Genomic DNA, 18,717 nt, shown 5'->3' with positions numbered 1-18,717 from the left:
GCCCACAACCTGGGCATGTACTCTGACTAGGAATCGAACTGGTGACCTCTTGGTTCATAGGTCGATGCTCAACCACTGAGCCACACCGGCCAGGGCTCGCCTTCTCCATATTAACATAGGGCTCCTTTTGCATTAATACTTGTATAAGTTGTGAAGTTTTGGTCCTGGTTTATTTTCTGCTCATGGGTGTTTGGTTGCTCCAGCACTCTTTAAAACACTGCTTCCTCCACTGAATTGCTTTTGCACCTTCATCAGAGCTCAGCTGGCATATTTAGGAATGTCTGTTCCTGGGCATACTGGTCTGCGTTGGTCTCTAAGTCTAAATCCGTGCTATACCACAACATACAGCCTTCTTCACTGAGCTGCCCAGATGGAGGAGTCCTCCCACTTTGCTCTTGTCCAACAGTGTTGAAGTGCTTCTCCTTCCTTTGCCTTTTCCTATAACTTTTAGAATAAGCTTGTTCTTATCTACCAAGTAGTCCTGCTGAGATTTTGATAGGAATACTCACCTAATAGGATAGTTAGAGTAAAAAACATGGCAACACCAGATGCTTGTGAAGGTGTGAAGGAATTGCATCTTCTACACTGCCCGTGGGAATGTGAAATATGTATCCTCTCTGGGAAATAGTTTCTAAAAAAATTAAACATAGACTTGCCATAGGACACACCCCTGGTTGCTCTTTCTAGAGAAAAGTTTACACAAAACACCTGTGCAGCAATGTTCACATTTTTGTAATGGCTGAGAACTGTAAACAACCCAGATGTCCTTTAGTGGGTGCATAGTTAAACTCTGCTATGTCCTTATCATGGTTTCCATGCAGCAATCAAAAGAAACAAACTGGCCCTGTCCGGGTGGCTCGGTTGGTTGGAGCATCGTCCTGCTCACCAAAAGGTTTCAGGTTGTTGTTGTTTTTGAAATATATTTTTATTGCCCTAGCCAGTTTGGTTCAGTGGATAGAGCGTCGGCCTATGGACTAAAGGGTCCTGGGTTCGATTCTGGTCAAGGGCATATACCTCGGTTGCAGACTCCTTCCCAGCCCGGGCCCTGGTCAGGTCTCATGCAGGAGGCAACTAATCGATGTGTTTCTCTCACATCGATGTTTCTATCTTTCTCCTCTCTCTTCCACTCTCCCTAAAAACCAATGGAAAAATATCCTCGGGTGAGGATTAACCAAAAAATATATATATTATTTTATTGGTTTCAGAAAGGAAGGGAGAGAGAAAGAGATAGAAACATCAATGATGAGAAAGAATCATTGATCAGCTGCCTTCTGCATGCTCCACACTGGGGATTGAGCCTGCAACCTGGGCATGTGCCCTGACCGGGATTCAAACTGTGACCTTCTAGTTCATAGGTCGATGCTCAACCACTGATCCAAGCTGGATGGGCAAGGTTTCAGGATTGATTCCCGGTCAGGGCACATACATAGTCAGTGGTTTGATCCCTGGATGGGGCATGTATGGGAGGCAACCGATCGATGTATCTCTATCATATCGATGTTTCGATGTTTTTTCCTCTCTCTCTTCCTCTCTTCAAAAAAAAAAAAGAATTACAAAAGAAACCTAACTGTCCTTATACAAAGCTGCTTGGATGGATCTCAAGGAAAGTATGCTGAATGAAAAAAAGCCAGCCTCTAAATGATACATATTATAGGATTCAATTTATATGAGAATGTCAAAATGACAAAATTCTAAAGGTGGAGAACAGATTAGTGGTTACTAGGGGTCAGAAAGGTGGGCAATGAGGGGGTGTGACTGTAAAAGAAGGTCTTCATGATGGTGGAATCTACCTGAGTCAAGGTGGAGGTTATAGGAATCTCGTATGATAATATTGCAGAGAATGAGGTGCACACAGAGAAACAAATGCATATACGACAGTTGATGTTGAATAAGGCCTGTGGACTGTGCAATGTGGGTTTCCTGGTTTTGACATTGCTCGGTAGTTACTCAACACACCACCGGGAAACTGGGGTGGAGGACTTCTCTACACTATTTTTGCAATTTGCTGTGTATCTACAACTATGTCAAAATATAAAGTTTCTTTTAAAAAAAAATTATTTTAGAGAGAGAGGAAGGTGGGGGAGAGAGAGAGAGAGAGAGAGAGAGAGAGAGAGAGAGAGATTGATTTGTTGTTTCACTTGTTTATGCATTCATTGGTTGGTTCTTGTATGTGCCCAGACCGGGTACCGAACCTGCAGTGTTGGCATATCAGGATGATGCTCTAACCAACTGAGCTACCCGGCCAGGGTCATCAAAATATAAAGTTTCAAAAATGGAACCCTAGGAGATCTGCACCCTGAGGTCCATATGACCAGGCCCAGGACTGAGAGGTCCGCTATGGAGGGAGGTCAAGGTAACTTGTGATGACAGAGCTTTATTTATTTATATATTTATTTAAGTATGTTTTTATTGATTTTCAGAGAAAGGATGGGAGAGGGAGAGTGAGATAGAAACATCAATGATGAGAGAATCATCAATCAGCTGCCTCCTGCACAGCCCCTACTTGGGATTGAGCCCATAACCCATGCATGTGCCCTGACAGGGAATCGAACCATAACCTCCTGGCTCAACCACTGAGCCACACCAGCTGGGTGATGGCAGAGCTTTCAGTGTCACTACTTCCATTTTTGCTCGGAGCTCACTGACATGGTGTCCACCCTTGCCTTGCAGTTGTTTTTCTTCTACAGCCACTCTTCCTGCTATTTTTCAACACTTTTTTCCTGTGTGTATAACTTCATATTTCTGTATTTACAACCTTGACCTGTGGAAGGAAGACATTTCAGAAATATGTGTGGTGAGCCCTGGCAGGTCTTCCCAACTAGCACTCTGGAATGAGTTGCTTAGGGTCCCCCTGGCACTGAGGAGTCTCTCAGGGAGTGAAGCTGCATCTGGCCAGATTGCCTCCCTCCTGTCGCTTCTCATTTTCCATGTCAGTGTTTCACTTTTCCTTAAATGGGAGTATGAGCAAATGGAGCAGAGAAGTCGATTTGTCACATTTTTGGGTAGTGCTTGCTCTTTTTTTTTTTTTTAAAAATATATTTTTATTGATTTCAGAGAGAAAGGAAGAGGGAGAGAGAGATAGAAACATCAATGATGAGAGAGAATCATTTATTGGCTGCCTCCTGCACATCCCCTAATGGGGACGTAGCCCACAACCCAGGCATGTGCCCATGACCGTAATCAAACCCAGGACCCTTCAGTCCACAGGCAGATGCTGTATCCACTGAGCCAAACCAGGTAGGGCTTGCTCTTGTTTCTAAATTTGTTTCACAAGTCAGAGTGATTTAAAGACATCATCTTTGCCTCAGTGAAGTGTATACCTTTCTGCATTCTCCACTCTTGGCACATGAACAGGACTGGACTCATCGTGGCTTCCTGGCTTACCGCACTCCACAGTGCAGATGAGAGTGATGTCGCATATCTGGGAGATGTTTCTTTGAAGTTGTGGAGTGATTTTCTTAAGATGGCATGTGGTTTGGGCTATCCTGGTAGCTGCTTTTCAGAGACATGGGTGTTGGCTCCTCAGGTGGCTGCCTTCCCTGAGCTGGTGCATTTGGCTGGGTCCCTCACATTGTCATGGGATCCTGGAGTGGAGTGAACGACAATCTTCCTTGAGGTGGCAGTGCCTGACATGCTCTCAGGGTTTAATTCTGCGATATTTCTTCTGAATTTTACTTTTGTTAAAAGACTTTATGGTGGTTTAAAATTGTATTTGTCCATGTCAATTTATTAGAGTTTTTTCAAGTTAGGAAAAGTTAGGTCATGGCATCTTTATTTTTTAAACTTTATATTATGGAACTTTTCAAACATCCACAAAAGCAGAAGTGTGCAGTGAGCCCCCATGTCTCAGGTCATCTTCAGTATTGTCTGTGCTTGTCCAGCCCTAGTCCATGCACACCTCCCTCTCTTTTTCTTCTTCCCAGAGTGTTTATTTTAAAACATATTTGTATTGGTTTCAGAGAGGAAGGGAGAGAGAAATAGGAACATCAATGATGAGAGAGAATCATTGATTGCCTGCCTCCTGCACACCTTACACTGGGAATTGAGCCTGCAACCCAAGCGTGTGCCCTGACCAGAATCAAACCGTGACCTCCTGGTTCATAGGTCTACACTCAACCACTAAGCCGTGCCAGGGAGGCCCCAGTTTGTTATTTTAAAGTCAACCCAAAGTTCTGAACCTTAAATGCTCTGAATGTATTTCTCTACATTCAGAGAAATATCATATGACTCAAATTAAAAATAAGTTATTCATACCATCCAATGAGGTTCAGAGTCCTCTGTTGCTTCATAAATGTGTTTTTGCAGTTGTAGATCTGGGCCATTCATTGGGACGGTTTCTAGACTTGCTTTTAAATTCTCATGTGAGAAAAGTGGGGCAGAAAACCCAGACCTTCAGACCAAGTGTTAGAGGTAGAATATTCCAGAATTCTCTGTGGTGGTCACTTTGGCTCAAGGAAATGCAGTGATGAAGCATAAGAGGAGGACCCTTGCTCCCAGGGTCCACCCTGTTAGCAGTTCCCTCCATGGGGAACTGGTTCCCACCTGCAGTTCTGCCTCTGGGGAAGTAAATCCCGCAAGTTCTTGCTCTTGCGATGATTTTGGTAGAAAGCTCGCGGGGAAGGATCAATCCTGGGTCGGTGCTTGTAGACCTCTCTCGTGGACCCTGGCAGGAAATCTGTCCTGTGTCTAGGACCCCAGGGGGAAGGCCACAGTGTTGGGAACCCCTACCATAAAGGCCGCTGTCTGTCTCTCAGGAATGGGCACCACTGACCATGTCATCGTCCTGGCATCTACCAACCGAGCTGACATTTTGGACAATGCTCTGCTGAGACCAGGCCGACTGGACCGACACGTCTTCATCGACCTCCCCACACTGCAGGTCAGTGTGGCCTGAGGCTGCCCTCCTTGGCCAGATGCAGTTGCTTATTCCCTCTGGTGCTTGTCTCTCCAGATTTTCTTTGGCTCACCACTCTTCTCATGGTTTTGCAGCTTTTTTTCTTTCTTTCTTTTTTTTTTTTTAACCCACATTGTTTTTCCCTTTATCCTTAAGTATCTGGGGTTGAATTGACATGTTTCAGTTGAGTTTTGTAGCATATTTTTTGGAGAGCCTCAGAATTCTCATCCTGACCAGCTCAAGTCCTTGATGCCAGATGGTTGTGGAACATGAGCTCTGCAGCTGCCCTGAAAGCACGTTGGGAAGGGGTGGGAGATCTGTACCTCTTGGCCCCACCAACCTCCATATCAGGCCTCTGGTTGGATGTCCACCTCTGTGTAGCCAGGCCTTTGTGGTGGCCCCTGAGGGAGCAGGGATCCAGCATGCAGTGATAAAAGGATCACATGTGTGGTGGAGACCACTATGGGTAGGGACAAGGTTTGGAGGGTGAACCTAACAATTGGTTAGTTGGTTACTGTTTCTGTAGGTACACAGATGGGGGCACAGGGGTGTGGCTTATGGCACACACAGTGCTCATTCTGAGTTCTCTTCTCAAACTGCTACTCAGTCTAAGAAGTGGAGTGAGGCTACCCTCTGACAGCTTCTGGAGGAGTGGCTGTCCATCTTCCTGACTGTAGGAAACATTTACATAGTTTTACATATGCATGAATCAAAGGCTCCACAAAATAACTTATTTTGATGCGTTTTATATTCTATTCTGTTTCCTTTTTTTTTCCTTTTCATTTTGTAAGGCTGCTTGCAGCTCTAAATTGGTTTCACAAACTATGGTTGTGATTAATGATGAAGAAACTCCGGAGAGTGCCTCCCTAATGGCTCCTATCTGTGTGGCAGACGTGCTGACCCACACTTGTGTCCTTCTCCCCTGTCTTTGGTAGGAAAGGCGGGAGATTTTTGAGCAGCATTTGAAGAGCCTGAAGCTGACGCAGGCCAGCAGCTTTTACTCCCAGCGTCTGGCAGAGCTCACGCCGGGGTTCAGCGGTATGGGAGCCGGTTCTTATTGGTCCTGAGGGCAGAGGGCAGGTGGTCTTTCCTGCATGTGAGTGCAGGCTTGCCCCGGGTACCCTCCATTCCCTTCTCTGGGCAGCACAGCATGGTTGAGAGTGAGGTTGTGCACGCAGAGCAGGCAGGAGATAGAAGAATTGCACAACATTTACTTTTCCTCCCCAAGTGGTGGAAAACCCAATAGTGGTCCTGTTGCCTGCATTTAGACTGCCCCATGTGTGTGTCCCCACTATGGGCAGTCCTAGAAGTTCCGCCTTTAGGGCTCCCCACACAGGCTGTTCAGTTCCTGTCTAGCTCAGATCGTGAGATTCTGCTGCTCCCACCAGCTGCTGCCATGGCTAGGCCTTGTCACTGCTCTCCCTCACCGTCTCAGTTTTAATTGTAGACACAGATATCACAAATCAAGAATTTGGGGGGAACATTTTGCTTCCCAGCATTTGTCATCAGTTTGGCTCAATTAAACTCAAAATTAAATTTAAAAGGATCTTTTTTCTATAAGGCTCTCATTTTAAAGGGCAATGTACTTTTTTCTTTTGAATTTCTTAACTAGAATCTTTCGGATACTATAGAGAGCCTTTAATTTTTTTTTTTTTTTTTAAGGCAGGAAGCCCCATTAGTTATTTTGTTCATTTGTTTTTTAATTGATTTTGGAGAGAGAGGAAGGGAGCAGGAGAGGTAGAAACATCCATCAGCTGTCTCCTGCACGTCACCTACTGGGGATTAAGCCCACAACCCCGGCATATGCCCTGACTGGGATCAAACCAGTGACCTTTTGGTACATGGGATGATGAGCCACACCAGCAGGGCTGGGTTTTTTTTGTTTGTTTTTGTTTTTTAAAATATATTTTATTGATTTTTTACAGAGAGGAAGGGAGAGGGATAGAGAGTTAGAAACATCGATGAGAGAGAAACATCGATCAGCTGCCTCCTGCACACCCCCTATTGGGGATGTGCCCGCAACCAAGGTACATGCCCTTGACCGGAATCGAACCTGGGACCCTTCAGTCCGCAGGCTGACGCTCTATCCACTGAGCCAAACCGGTTAGGGCAGGGCTGTTTGTTTTTAATCTTCATCCAAAAATATGTTTTTATTAATTTTGAAAGAGAGAGGAAGGGGGAGAGACAGAGAAACATCTATGTAAGAGAGAAATAGCCATCAGTTGCCTCCAGGATGCTCCCTGGACCAGGGATTGAACCCACAATGTTGGTATGTGTCCTGACCGGGAAACAAACCTGCAGCCTTTTTCATGTACAGGATGAAGCTCCAACCCACTCAGCACCTGGTCAGGGCTAATTTTTTATCCATCAGTGCACATATGAATTATTAGGTGGAATAAAACACCAGATGGTACATGGAAGTATGCTGATAGCAGTTGTGTAGTAAAGCAGTGGAGAAGGCAGAAAGACTGAAAGAGGATGTGAAGAGGTGGTTCTTTGGGTCCAGTAGAGCTGGAGCACTGGCTCACAGCCCTTATCATGCCTTACCCCTTGACCCCTTTTCATTTATTTGTGCAAGTCTCCTTTCCTTTCCTCCTCTCCCTCTCTGAGGGAGCAGAACCAATACCCCCGCCATTCCCTGTTTTGCTGACAGGTGCTGACATCGCCAACATCTGTAATGAGGCTGCTCTGCACGCTGCACGAGAAGGGCACACATCTGTTCACACGTTTAACTTTGAGTATGCTGTGGAGCGTGTCATTGCGGGTATGAGGCACAAATGCCAAAAGTGAACTCAGGGAGGGTGGGGGTGGAGGGAATAGGTCAAGCTTAGATGTCACATGGTGGACCTTATCAGCAAGGAATTATTGGACAAGAGGAAAATACATAAAGTACAGTGGGGCCTTGACTTACAAGTGTCCCGACTAACGAGTTTTTTGAGATACCAGCTGTCTCTCGGCCGATTTTTTGCATTGAGTTGATAGAGTAATTTGAGTTAACGAGCTCAGTCTTGGAATGAATTAAACTCGTAAGTCAAGGCCCCACTGTATTTGTATTTTTTATAATTCAGGGCTTGACACTATGACTTAAAATACTGCAAATTTGCATAACAGCAGACACTCTTCAAATCTATATATATAAAAGCCTAAGCGACTGTCCAACCGTTTGACCATTTGCCCAGTAGCTATGATGCACAATGACCATCAGGGGGCACACACTCCGACTAGTAGAGGAGGGAGCCCGATTCCTTGCAGAATCGGCCGTGGGTTAGGTTGCTGCTGGGGCACTGTTGGCCCCAAATCTGCTTTACCTGCAACTCGGACCCAGAGGAGGGAAGAGGGAGCCTGATTTCTCACGGAATCGGTCGTGGCTTTGGTTGCTGCTGGGGGGAGGGCGGGAAGAGATTAACCAAAGATCTTATATGCATACTAGAGGCCTGGTGCACGGATTTGTGCACTGGTGGGTTCCCTCAGCCTGCCTACGGGGATTGTGTCGAAACTGGCTCTCCAACATCCCCCGAGGAGTCCCGGATTGTGAGAGGGTGCAGGTCAGACTGAGGGACCCCACCGGTGCACGAATCCATGCACCGAGCCTCTAGTAGAAGTATAGAAGGATCTTGCAAACCCAAATGTGAGTGGGGCTCAGCCCATTAGCCATCATGTGGTGCCTGAGAGCCAACTGCAAATGGACAGGCCACTGTGCATATCGTCAGGGGTCTGCACTGCTGCTGCCCAAGGACAGAGGGAATATCTGCTGAGGGCTGTGCTCTACTGGCCAACTCTGTCTCTGCTCTTCCTGTGCTCTGCTTGGGACATGAATGGGAGAGGTGTTTGGGTAGTGAGGGGCTGAGGTGTTTCTGTCAATGCTTAACCATTGCTGCTCAAAGTGGGATCTGTGGACTTCTATGAGGAGAGTAGGACTGAAAATGAGAGAAAGCATCTAGAAGCTTTCATAACTCCATGTGGCAACATCCAGGCATGAGTAGTACATCTTGTCCTTGAACAGGGTTGAGAACAGAAATACTAGTCCAAGACACTGAGAATTTGAAAAAGGGAAACTGGTCCTTCCCACAGATGTTTGAGAAGCACAGGCTCTGCATGTAGGTAGTGAGCCCTCTGTCGTAGCTGTCCCTACAAGAAGCGTGTTCCCATCACCCTCAGTTTGAGTTAAAATCTAGGACAAATGCCACCAGGTTCTCAGGCTGCAGCCTGGGAAAGAAGCAAACTTGTGTGAATAGAGGGAACTATAGTTGCTGTTTCTTATTCTAAATTTTGGTTTTGTATAAGCCATTTATTTTTACATGGAAATTGATAAACTTATAGTGATATTATCAAAGCAGGAAAGACCAAAGAAAATACTAATAGAATACTGTCCCCCACATCCTCCCTCCCCTGTATGCAGTGCTTAGAACAAGAAGAGCTCTCTTGTCCTTACTTTGGTGTGGACTGCCTGAGCTGGAACACATTTGTATTCAGGTAAAGCCCATCTTGTGGGGCTGTGATATCATGTTTAGAGGCTCATATAATAAGCTCTGGTTGAAATGATTCGTCTGCCACAGCCAGTGCATCTTAGAAAGAATTTACAGCCTTATGGTAAATGTGGAGGATGATCCTAGTAGCATGATATAATAAATACCCTGAACCTAGAGCTTGCATAAAATGGAAACTTAAGGATGTTTGGAAAACTTGGGACAGTGAATGAAATCTTAGCAATAATTTGAACAGGTGAAATGTAAGGTAAAGTTACCAAGACAGGAGGTAGTCAACTGCTAAGGGTGAAAGAACTGTAGAATTACAGAGGCTGCAGTTATCCCTGCTAGCTCTGGGAGAAAAGCCAACAAACCTAGAATTTGGAGTGGATCCCATACTAATTCTGTCAGCTCTGCAGCCCCACCCAGGGAGCCTGCAGGAGCTGTTTGAATTATTCCAACATTTATGGAAGTGAGAACAAACATGCCCCCCTCCAACACCTCTCATACCTAATGAGTTTCCTTTTGAATTGGAGTAATAGTTGTGGATGGGGTCAGCTTGGGGCAGAAACACAGAAGGTGACCATCCCATGAGGATCTCACAACAACATGGTAAACTAGTTGTAAGGCCGAGCAAGGAAGGTTTCTGCATGCTTACACAGGATTATCCGTGGGCCTAAACTCAGAGTCCTGGGCATTCTTTCAGGGACGGCCAAAAAGAGCAAGATCCTCTCAAAGGAAGAGCAGAAGGTTGTTGCATTTCATGAGTCAGGCCATGCTTTGGTTGGCTGGCTGCTGGAGCACACTGAGGCTGTGATGAAGGTAGGGTGTCGGAGAGTGGGAGCCAGGGAGGGTCTGGGGTCGTGGAGGCTGGGCACCCAACTGGCCCTTGAACAAAGCTGACTTTGGGAGCACCACTTGTTTGTGCTTGGTGAAGAGAAAGCACAGCCTGAGGTTGACCTGGGTGGGAACAGGTGGAAGGTGACTGTGCAGGACCCCTCACCTTGGAATCATAGGGTAGGAAGAGGTCTGACCTCTAAACCAGTTGGGTCCAGTTATGGGCATGACCATTTGAAATCCACATGACTATTTGGGGTCTTGCTTTCCATCTATAGTCACTCTTGGAATTAAGAACCGTCAGGTTTACTATCAGCTCTAACATGTGGATCTAATGATTCCGAATTGTAAAAAGAAGTGAGTTGAGTACACTTTTTTAAAAACACTACTCTTCTAGACATTTGTGAGTTAGATGAAAATTTGACAGTTCTCCCAAAATGTGTCGATTTGTGACCTTGAATGACCATTAAGGAAAATGTAAGTGTTTGGGATGCAGGTGCCCAGTCTGTAAAGATGAGGGCATGGATTGTAATTGTACCCTCCACCAAAGCAAGTGGAGTCACTGGGAGCCTGCACAGCTGGTTTGGTTCCACCAGCAAGGAAAGAGCTACATTGCAGTTCCCTAAGACCCAAACACGGGAACAATGTAGCAATTGCCAGCCTGGTATGTGAGTGATTAATGTTGGACAATCAGTGATGTTAATTGTAGCAGTGTAGATTGTTTTTTTGTTTTATTATTTTTTATTGATGTGAGAGAGAAACATTGATTTGTTGTTCCACTTATTTATGCATTCATTGGTTGCTTTTTAAAAAATTGATTTCAGAGAGGAAGAGAGAAATAGAAACATCAATGATGAGAGAGAATCATTGATTAGCTACCTCCCGCACACCCCACGCTGGGGATCGAGCCCACAACCTGGGCATGTGCCCTGACCGGGAATCGAACCGTGACCTCCTGGTTCATAGGTCAATCCCTGAGCCATGCCTGGCAGGATTGTTGATTGCTTCTTTTTTTTTTTTTTTTTTAAATATATTTTATTGATTTTTTACAGAGAGGAAGGGAGAGAGATAGATAGTTAGAAACATCGATGGGAGAGAAACATCGACCAGCTGCCTCCTGCACATCTCCCACGGGGGATGTGCCCGCAACCCAGGTACATGCCCTTGACCGGAATCGAACCCGGGACCTTTCAGTCCACAGGCCGACGCTCTATCCACTGAGCCAAACCGGTTTTGGCATGTTGATTGCTTCTTGTATGTGCCCTGACTGGGGATCGAACCTGCAATCTTCACGTATTGGGACAATGCTCTAAGCAACTGAGGTACCCAGCCGGGGCCACAAAGTAGATTGTTAGTCTGGGAATGTTTGATTATGTCCTTCTGACCAGGCCAGTTCCTTTTATATGCTCATTGGAGGGCTGAGTCTAGTGTTTTGTGACAGAGATAAGTAGATGCAGCAGTCACTGAAGTAGGTGATTGGGGCTGGGTTCAGGGTGAGGCAGGTGGGACAGTTACCTATAGTGTGATAGTTATGGGACACTAAAATATTCAGTAATCAAGTTAAATATTTTAAGCCTGGCTGGCGTGGCTCGGTGGTTGAGCATCGACATGAACCAGGAGGACATGGTTCGACTTCCGGTCAGGGCACATGCTGGGGTTGCAGGCTCAATCCCCAGTGTGGGGCATGCAGAAGGCAGCCAATCAGTGATTCTCTCTCACCTTTGATGTTTTATCTCATAAATAGTTTAATGCAATATCAATAAAATAAATATTAATGCAGGATTCACAATGATGCAAATATCACTAAAATGAACTCTTCTCAGAATTTTTGCTTTAGTAGATGGCTGAAAGACATAAACTAGTCATAATGAGAAAAACTCCCTCGAAAGCTCATACTTTGCTAGGGAAAGATAAGTTCTCATTGCTGTTTGGTTGTTATTTCCAGCCTTTTTAATTGTAGTTTAATTTAGTGTTGGATTTTAAGTTTCCCCTTTCAATTTTCCGGCTACTGTGAGGTGGTTTTCTTGCTGCCATAACCCTCAGAAATGACACCTGCAACCCAAGTCTCTCCTTGTTGCTCAGGAGCAGGCCTTGGCCTGCTGGAGCTGTACACACACCTGGTGTTGGCCAGTGAGGAGGCTAAGGCAAGGTTACTTTCCTTGTCCCCCACATAACCTCATGGTCAGAGGGCCATGGTGCAGGGGTGGGGGTGGGGGGTTCCTTGGTGGCCTTGGTCCCTGCACTTCCTGGTTGCTTCACCTAAGAGCTCCTGTCTTGGCGGTCCTTTACTTCATATATACCTAGTAATGTACAAGGAGACACACCCACAATGTGTGAGTCGTTCTCTTTAATGATACTAGCTTTTTATAAAAATGGGGATAGTGCAGATTTGCTTAACAGCTTTGAAACCCTCTGATTAAAGATCTCATATTTCTCACCTTCATATTTAAAGCCCACATCCTGCCTGCTAACTCAGGCCACCTGACGTTCTGCAGGTCTCCATTGCACCTCGGACAAACGCTGCACTGGGCTTTGCTCAGATGCTCCCAAGAGATCAGCACCTCTTCACCAAGGAGCAGCTGTTTGAGAGGATGTGCATGGCCCTCGGTGGTCGCGTGTCGGAGGCCATCTCCTTCAATAAGGTCACTACTGGTGAGGAGTTGGCCCTGCAGGGTCTGGAGTTCTTACAGTGCTTTTACATCCATTATCCCTCTGCATGGGGGGCGGATGGGGAAGTATATCTGATGAAAGGATTTGAATAGTAGGTTGCAAATATCCTTTAAATCTCATTAAGTGTGTTTTTGTTTAAAACAATTTTTTTAAAATATATATTTTTTTATTTCAGAGAGGAAGGGAGAGAGAAAAACATCAATGATGAGAGAGAACCATTGATCGGCTGCATCCTGCACACCCCACACTGGGAATCGAGCCCCCAACCTAGGCATGTGCCCTGACTGGGAATCGAACCATGACCCCTTGGTTCATAGGTTGACACTCAACCAATGAGCCACGCCAGCTGGGTTCATTAAGTGTTTTTTAAAGATGAGCTATGGTGAAAGGAGATTTGAAACTAAGCAAGACTTTTAAAATAATTTATTTGTTACAAAAACTTTTACATACATGTAGACTATAAATGCATTTAATTGGCTAATTATTTGTAATTCAAGCAACTTTACTGTTCTCAAGCTATTATTTCACTGGGGTGGCTAGAGAGCAGGAAGCAAACTTTCCCTGCTTGATCCCCGGCATTGGGGTTCAGTGTTGACAAGTGTACCCTGGGTACACCTGGACTTGTGCTCGAGAATTTCTGGTGAAGCAAATGCAAATATGCAACCCACGTAGTTTTTTACTTTTTTTTTTTGTGGGGGACGGGCAGAGAGAGACATTAATTTGTTGTTCTACTTATTTATACATTGCATTTCTTTTCTTTTTTTAACCATAAAAGAAAAAATTTATAAAATGGATTTCAACAAAATTAAAAACATTTGTACTTTGAGCCCTGGCCGGTGGTGCTCAGTGGGTTGGGGCATCGTCCCATGCACCAAAAGTTTGCAGGTTCGGTCAGGGCACATGCCAGGGTTGCGGGGCCAAAGTAGGGGATGTGCAGGTGGCTGCTGATAGATGTTTCGCTCTCACATCAATGTTTCTCTCTCTGCCTCTCCCTTCCTCTCTCTCTCTGTTGATCTCTCCAAGACAACTTGATCCAACTTCCTTCTTGAAAACTCCCTCTTTGTTTAGTCTTTGGTGCCACACTCATTTTGATTCTTCAGTCCGAGGCACAGGGGCTGGAGGTGGTGCTGGGAGTAGGCGATCGCTGGACTGTGACCAAAGCCATCTAGGTGCTGCTGTGCTGGGTTGTTCGGGGCAGGGCATTCTAGTCCCAAGTGTGAGGGGCGGGAGGGTGACAGAGCCGGAATGGGGAAAAGAGTGCGGGGTCGGGGCGAGGGGAAGGGGGTCTGGGAGAGGGGGACGGGGGGGAGGAGGAGAGGGAGGGGGAAGTAGAGGAGGCCGCGGTTTGGCAGCTGCGGGGCACAATCTATACATTGCATGTCATTCATTGGTTGATTTTTTATGTGCCCCAACTGGGGATTAATCCCGCAACCTTGGCATACCGGGATGATGCTCTAACCAACTGAGCCACCTGGCCAGGATCTGAATAATTTTTTGGACAAAAGAGCATTTTTTTTTAAGTTTCTGGTCTCTCTCTTAAGGAATAGTAACAGGATACAGTTGTCCCTTGGAGACTCTGCATCTGCTGTCTGGCCAAGGTGTTTGCCAGTGGGGTCCCCAGGATGCCCTGACTCTGCACTCCCAGGAAAGAAACCTTTTCTTGGCCCTATTCTCCAGGAGCGCAGGATGACCTGAGGAAGGTTACTCGTATTGCCTACTCCATGGTGAAGCAGTTTGGGATGGCACCGAGCATTGGGCCCATCTCCTTCCCTGAGGCTCAGGAGGGCCTTGCAGGCATTGGTCGGCGCCCCTTCAGCCAGGGCCTCCAACAGATGATGGATCACGTGAGTCCACAGGCCTTGCTGCTGCACCTGTGCTCCATTCAGCCCCACAGTGTGGTAGAGGGCAAGTCTTTGTATTCAGAGAAGGCCTCCCACCGTGCCCTGTCCCTGAGCCTTCACATTGGAGCCTGACCTCTGTTGTTTCTCTGAACTGCCTAGTAGTGTGTGTTCTTGGATGAGGACCCCTGTGTGGCTCCTGATGAAACTGTAGATGATGGGAAACTGGGAAGAATATCAAATAAATGCATCAAATGACAGAGCCAGTGCCAATGATCCCTGTGGCCAGCAGGGACAGGCTGCATTGTCCAAAGGAGATTGGGCCAGGACAGTGTCCAGCCTGTCCTGGGGCAGCTCTAATTGGCCTGGTACATGAGCATTTGAGGCAGCTGCGGGCATGGAGGACAGACACAGGGTCCTTGGCCTCTAGGGAGGGGTGGGGGGGCATCTACAGGTGGGAATGGCTGCTGTGGGCAGGCATCCTGAACTAGGACATTCCCAAGGTTGGGATGGGGGCCAGAAACTGTTGGCAGCTGACCTCTCCTGGTCATTGCGATAGACAAAAGGCTGTGTTTCTGAACCTGCAGTTCTGTGATGTACTTTGGTGTCAGAACCAGCCTATAGATCAGTGGTTCTCCACCTTGGCTGCACATTAGAATCACCTGGGAATCTTTTTAAAATCCTGATTTCTGGGCCTCATCCTCCGGAAATTCTGTTTCTTTGTTACTAATGTTGTGGCCCCACCCCATAACAAAGAAACAGAATTTCCGGAGGATGAGGCCCAGAAATCAGGATTTTAAAAAGATTCCCAGGTGATTCTAATGTGCAGCCAAGGTGGAGAACCAATGCTATAGATGATGCTGAGAATAGTGGTCAGCTCTTCTCATTACAGATCTCCTCTCTCATTCACAGGAAGCTCAACTGTTGGTGGCTAAGGCCTACAGGCACACTGAGAAGGTGCTGCAGGACAATCTGGACAAGCTCCAGGCGGTGAGACTTGGTGCATTCTAACCTCCAGGCACCTGTCTGTCTCTTCAGAAGTTGTGTGTGTGGGTGCTGTTACTGCGCTGTTCTGGCATAGCTGGTCATTCTTTTATGGAATACTAGTGGCCCAATACACGAATTCGTGCACATTGAAAGGAAATTAATTAGAAGAAATATTTTAATATCGCTATTCGCCCTTTCTCTATAATAGAAGTGTCAACCAAATGAATCAACTTAGCCATTTATAGATACAGAATAAACTTGCTTAATTAGGCCTGCTTTCTGATGTAGCTAAACTTTTCACAGCCTAGTGAAGCAACTTTTCTTTCAGGTAATTGTCAGCAACACAGCAGTAAATATCAACACGAAGCAGATTATTATTGTAGATCACACAGGGAGAACAAAGAGTAAAATATTTAACTGCAGCAGTGTTTGACTATATTCTGCACAGTGAGAAAACCTGAAGTCATTTTCAAAGTCCACCATTTCTTCTTTTCAGTCGGGTCAAGTTTCTAAGCTTTCTAAATCTTCGTTTTCTGGCTAATGAAAAGAAAATAGGATTCCACCGAGTCTCCTGTCTTACCTACTCCAGAACTTCTGTGAGGATCAAATGAGATGAGGCACGTGAAAACGCTTCACAGACATTTGGTTACAGTGTGAAATGTTTCCACCTGGCTATAAAGCAAGTCGTGTTCCTGGGCTGAAGAAACTGCAAGGAGGCTAGTCGCTAGGAAGTGAAAGCCGGGTGATGCTACATGAGATCATTATCCAGACAGTTGGACACTTAGCATATTAGCCTTTTATATATAGAGATTTCAAATGAACACAGAACTTTTTTTTTTTTTAAGAGAGAGACAGGTGTAGGAAGAGAGAGACAGAAACATCGATTTGTTGTTCCATTTATCTATGCATTCATTGGTTGATTCTTTTTTTTTTTTTTAAATATATTTTATTGATTTTTTTTACAGAGAGGAAGAGAGAGAGATAGAGAGTTAGAAACATCGATGAGAGAGAAACATCGATCAGCTGCCTCCTGCACATCTCCCACTGGGGATGTGCCTGCAACCCAGGTACATGCCCTTGACCGGAATCGAACCTGGGACCTTACAGTCCGCAGGCCGACGCTCTATCCACTGAGCCAAACCGGTTTTGGCCATTGGTTGATTCTTATATGTGCCCTGACCAGGTATTTAACCCACAACATTGGCATATCAGGATGATACTCTAACCAACTGAGCTACCTGGCCAGGGCTCAAATGAACACAGAAATTTAGAAAACAACATACCAAATATGTGTTCCACCCAGCTCAGCTGAAATATAATATTTTCCACTTTTTAGCATTTTATTATGAACATGCCAAACCAGTTCTTTCAAAGTAGACAGAAGAACATAATAAACTGTCAGGTGTCCATTACCCAGCGTCAGCAATTATTAATGTTTGGTCAATTTTGTTTAATCTTTTTCCAACTCAAACTTTTCCTGAAATTTTAAAAATAAAATTTAAAGTTTAGGATAGTTTTATTAGATTTACAGAAAAGTCACAAATGTAGTAGAGAGTTTTCTTATACCCCACACCCAGTTTTTCCTGTTATTCACATCTTCCATTAATAGGTTGCACTTTTCAGAACCTAGTGAGCCAGTATTGATATATTAACTAGATTTCCTTAGCCTTTCCCTAATGTCCTTTTCCTGCAGGGGCACCCTCCTCCACCCCCACATTTACATTTAATTATCATGCCTCCTCGGGCTCCTCTTGGCTGGGACAGTTCCGCACTTTTCTGTTGTTGATGGCCTGCCGTGGCAGTGTTAGGAAATGGGTCTGATGTTCTCACAATGAGACTAGGTGTTGGGTTTGGGGCCATCGCTTGACTTCAGAGGTGAAGTTACTGTGTCCCTATACTTGTGGGCAGCTCTTGGTGGATAGGCTGTTTCGTTAATGTGAGGCACCGCCAGCTTGGCGGTTGTGCCTATTGGGTTTTCCAAGTGTTGCCACTTACTAGCAGCACCAGCTTCCCCCAGAGTTGTGGTATTGTAGAATGCCAGGCCTACCCAATCTGCTGAGCCATAAACTTGTTATTGTTTTTTTTTTTTTTTTTTTTTTTTAAATTAAATCTTTATTGTTCAGATTATTACATTTGTTCCTCTTTTTTACCCCCATAACTCCCCTCCTTCCAGCTCCCACCCCACCCTCCACCCTCACTCCCCACCCACTGTGTTCATCCATAGGTGCATGATTTTTGTCCAGTCACTTCCCGCATCTCCCACACCCCTTTTTCCCCCAAGAATAGTCAGTCTATTCCCTTTCTATGTCCCTGATTCTATTATAATCACCAGTTCATTCTGTACATCAGGTTATTTATTCACTTGATTCTTAGATTCATTTGTTGATAGATGCATGTTTGTTGTTCATAATTTGTATCTTTACCTTTTTCTTCTTCTTCCTCTTCTTAAAGGATACCTTTCAGCATTTCATATAATACTGGTTTGGCGGTGATGAACTCCTTTAGCTTTTCCTTATCTGTGAAGTTCTTTATCTGACCTTCAATTCTGAATGATAGCTTTGCTGGATAAAGTAATCTTGGTTGTAGGTTCTTGGTATTCAGCACTTTGAATATTTCTTGCCATTCCCTTCTGGCCTGCAAAGTTTCTGTTGAGAAATCAGCTGACAGTCGTATGGGTATTCCCTTGTAGGTAATTGAGCCTCTTTCTCTTGCTGCTTTTAAGATTTTCTCTTTGTCTTTTGCTCTTGGCATTTTAATGATGATGTGTCTTGGTGTGGTCCTCTTTGGATTCCTTTTGTTTGGGGTTCTCTGCGCTTCTTGGACCTGTAAGTCCATTTCTTTCACCAGGTGGGGGAAGTTTTCTGCCATTATTTCTTGAAATAGGTTTTCAATATCTTGCTGTCTCTCATCTTCTGGCACTCCAATGACTCTGATATTAGACCGCTTAAAGCTGTCCCAGAGGCTCCTTACACTATCTTCACACTTTCGGATTCTTTTTTCATTTTGCTTTTCCAATTGGGTGTTT

The 18,717-nt window shown here is 45.3% G+C and overlaps 1 protein-coding gene across 2 annotated transcripts in view; it reads left to right on the top strand.

Moving 5' to 3' along the window:
* Positions 1-18,717, top strand: part of SPG7 (SPG7 matrix AAA peptidase subunit, paraplegin) — a 44,107-nt gene that overhangs the window by 23,130 nt on the left and 2,260 nt on the right. Inside the window, exons 10-16 of one of the 2 annotated variants that reach the window (XM_070398871.1) lie at positions 4,755-4,879; positions 5,830-5,932; positions 7,548-7,658; positions 10,067-10,182; positions 12,693-12,849; positions 14,545-14,711; positions 15,618-15,695. In XM_070398871.1, coding sequence (XP_070254972.1) covers positions 4,755-4,879; positions 5,830-5,932; positions 7,548-7,658; positions 10,067-10,182; positions 12,693-12,849; positions 14,545-14,711; positions 15,618-15,695 — 857 coding nt within the window. The remainder of the gene's footprint in view (positions 1-4,754; positions 4,880-5,829; positions 5,933-7,547; positions 7,659-10,066; positions 10,183-12,692; positions 12,850-14,544; positions 14,712-15,617; positions 15,696-18,717) is intronic. The other variant, XM_070398872.1, reaches the window with a different exon arrangement.

Source organism: Myotis yumanensis, unplaced genomic scaffold (genome assembly GCF_028538775.1).
Source record: "Myotis yumanensis isolate MYYU_CA2020_CCGP unplaced genomic scaffold, mMyoYum1.0.hap1 SCAF_18, whole genome shotgun sequence".
Taxonomy (NCBI): domain Eukaryota; kingdom Metazoa; phylum Chordata; class Mammalia; order Chiroptera; family Vespertilionidae; genus Myotis; species Myotis yumanensis.
This window is presented reverse-complemented; position numbering and strand designations above follow the sequence as displayed.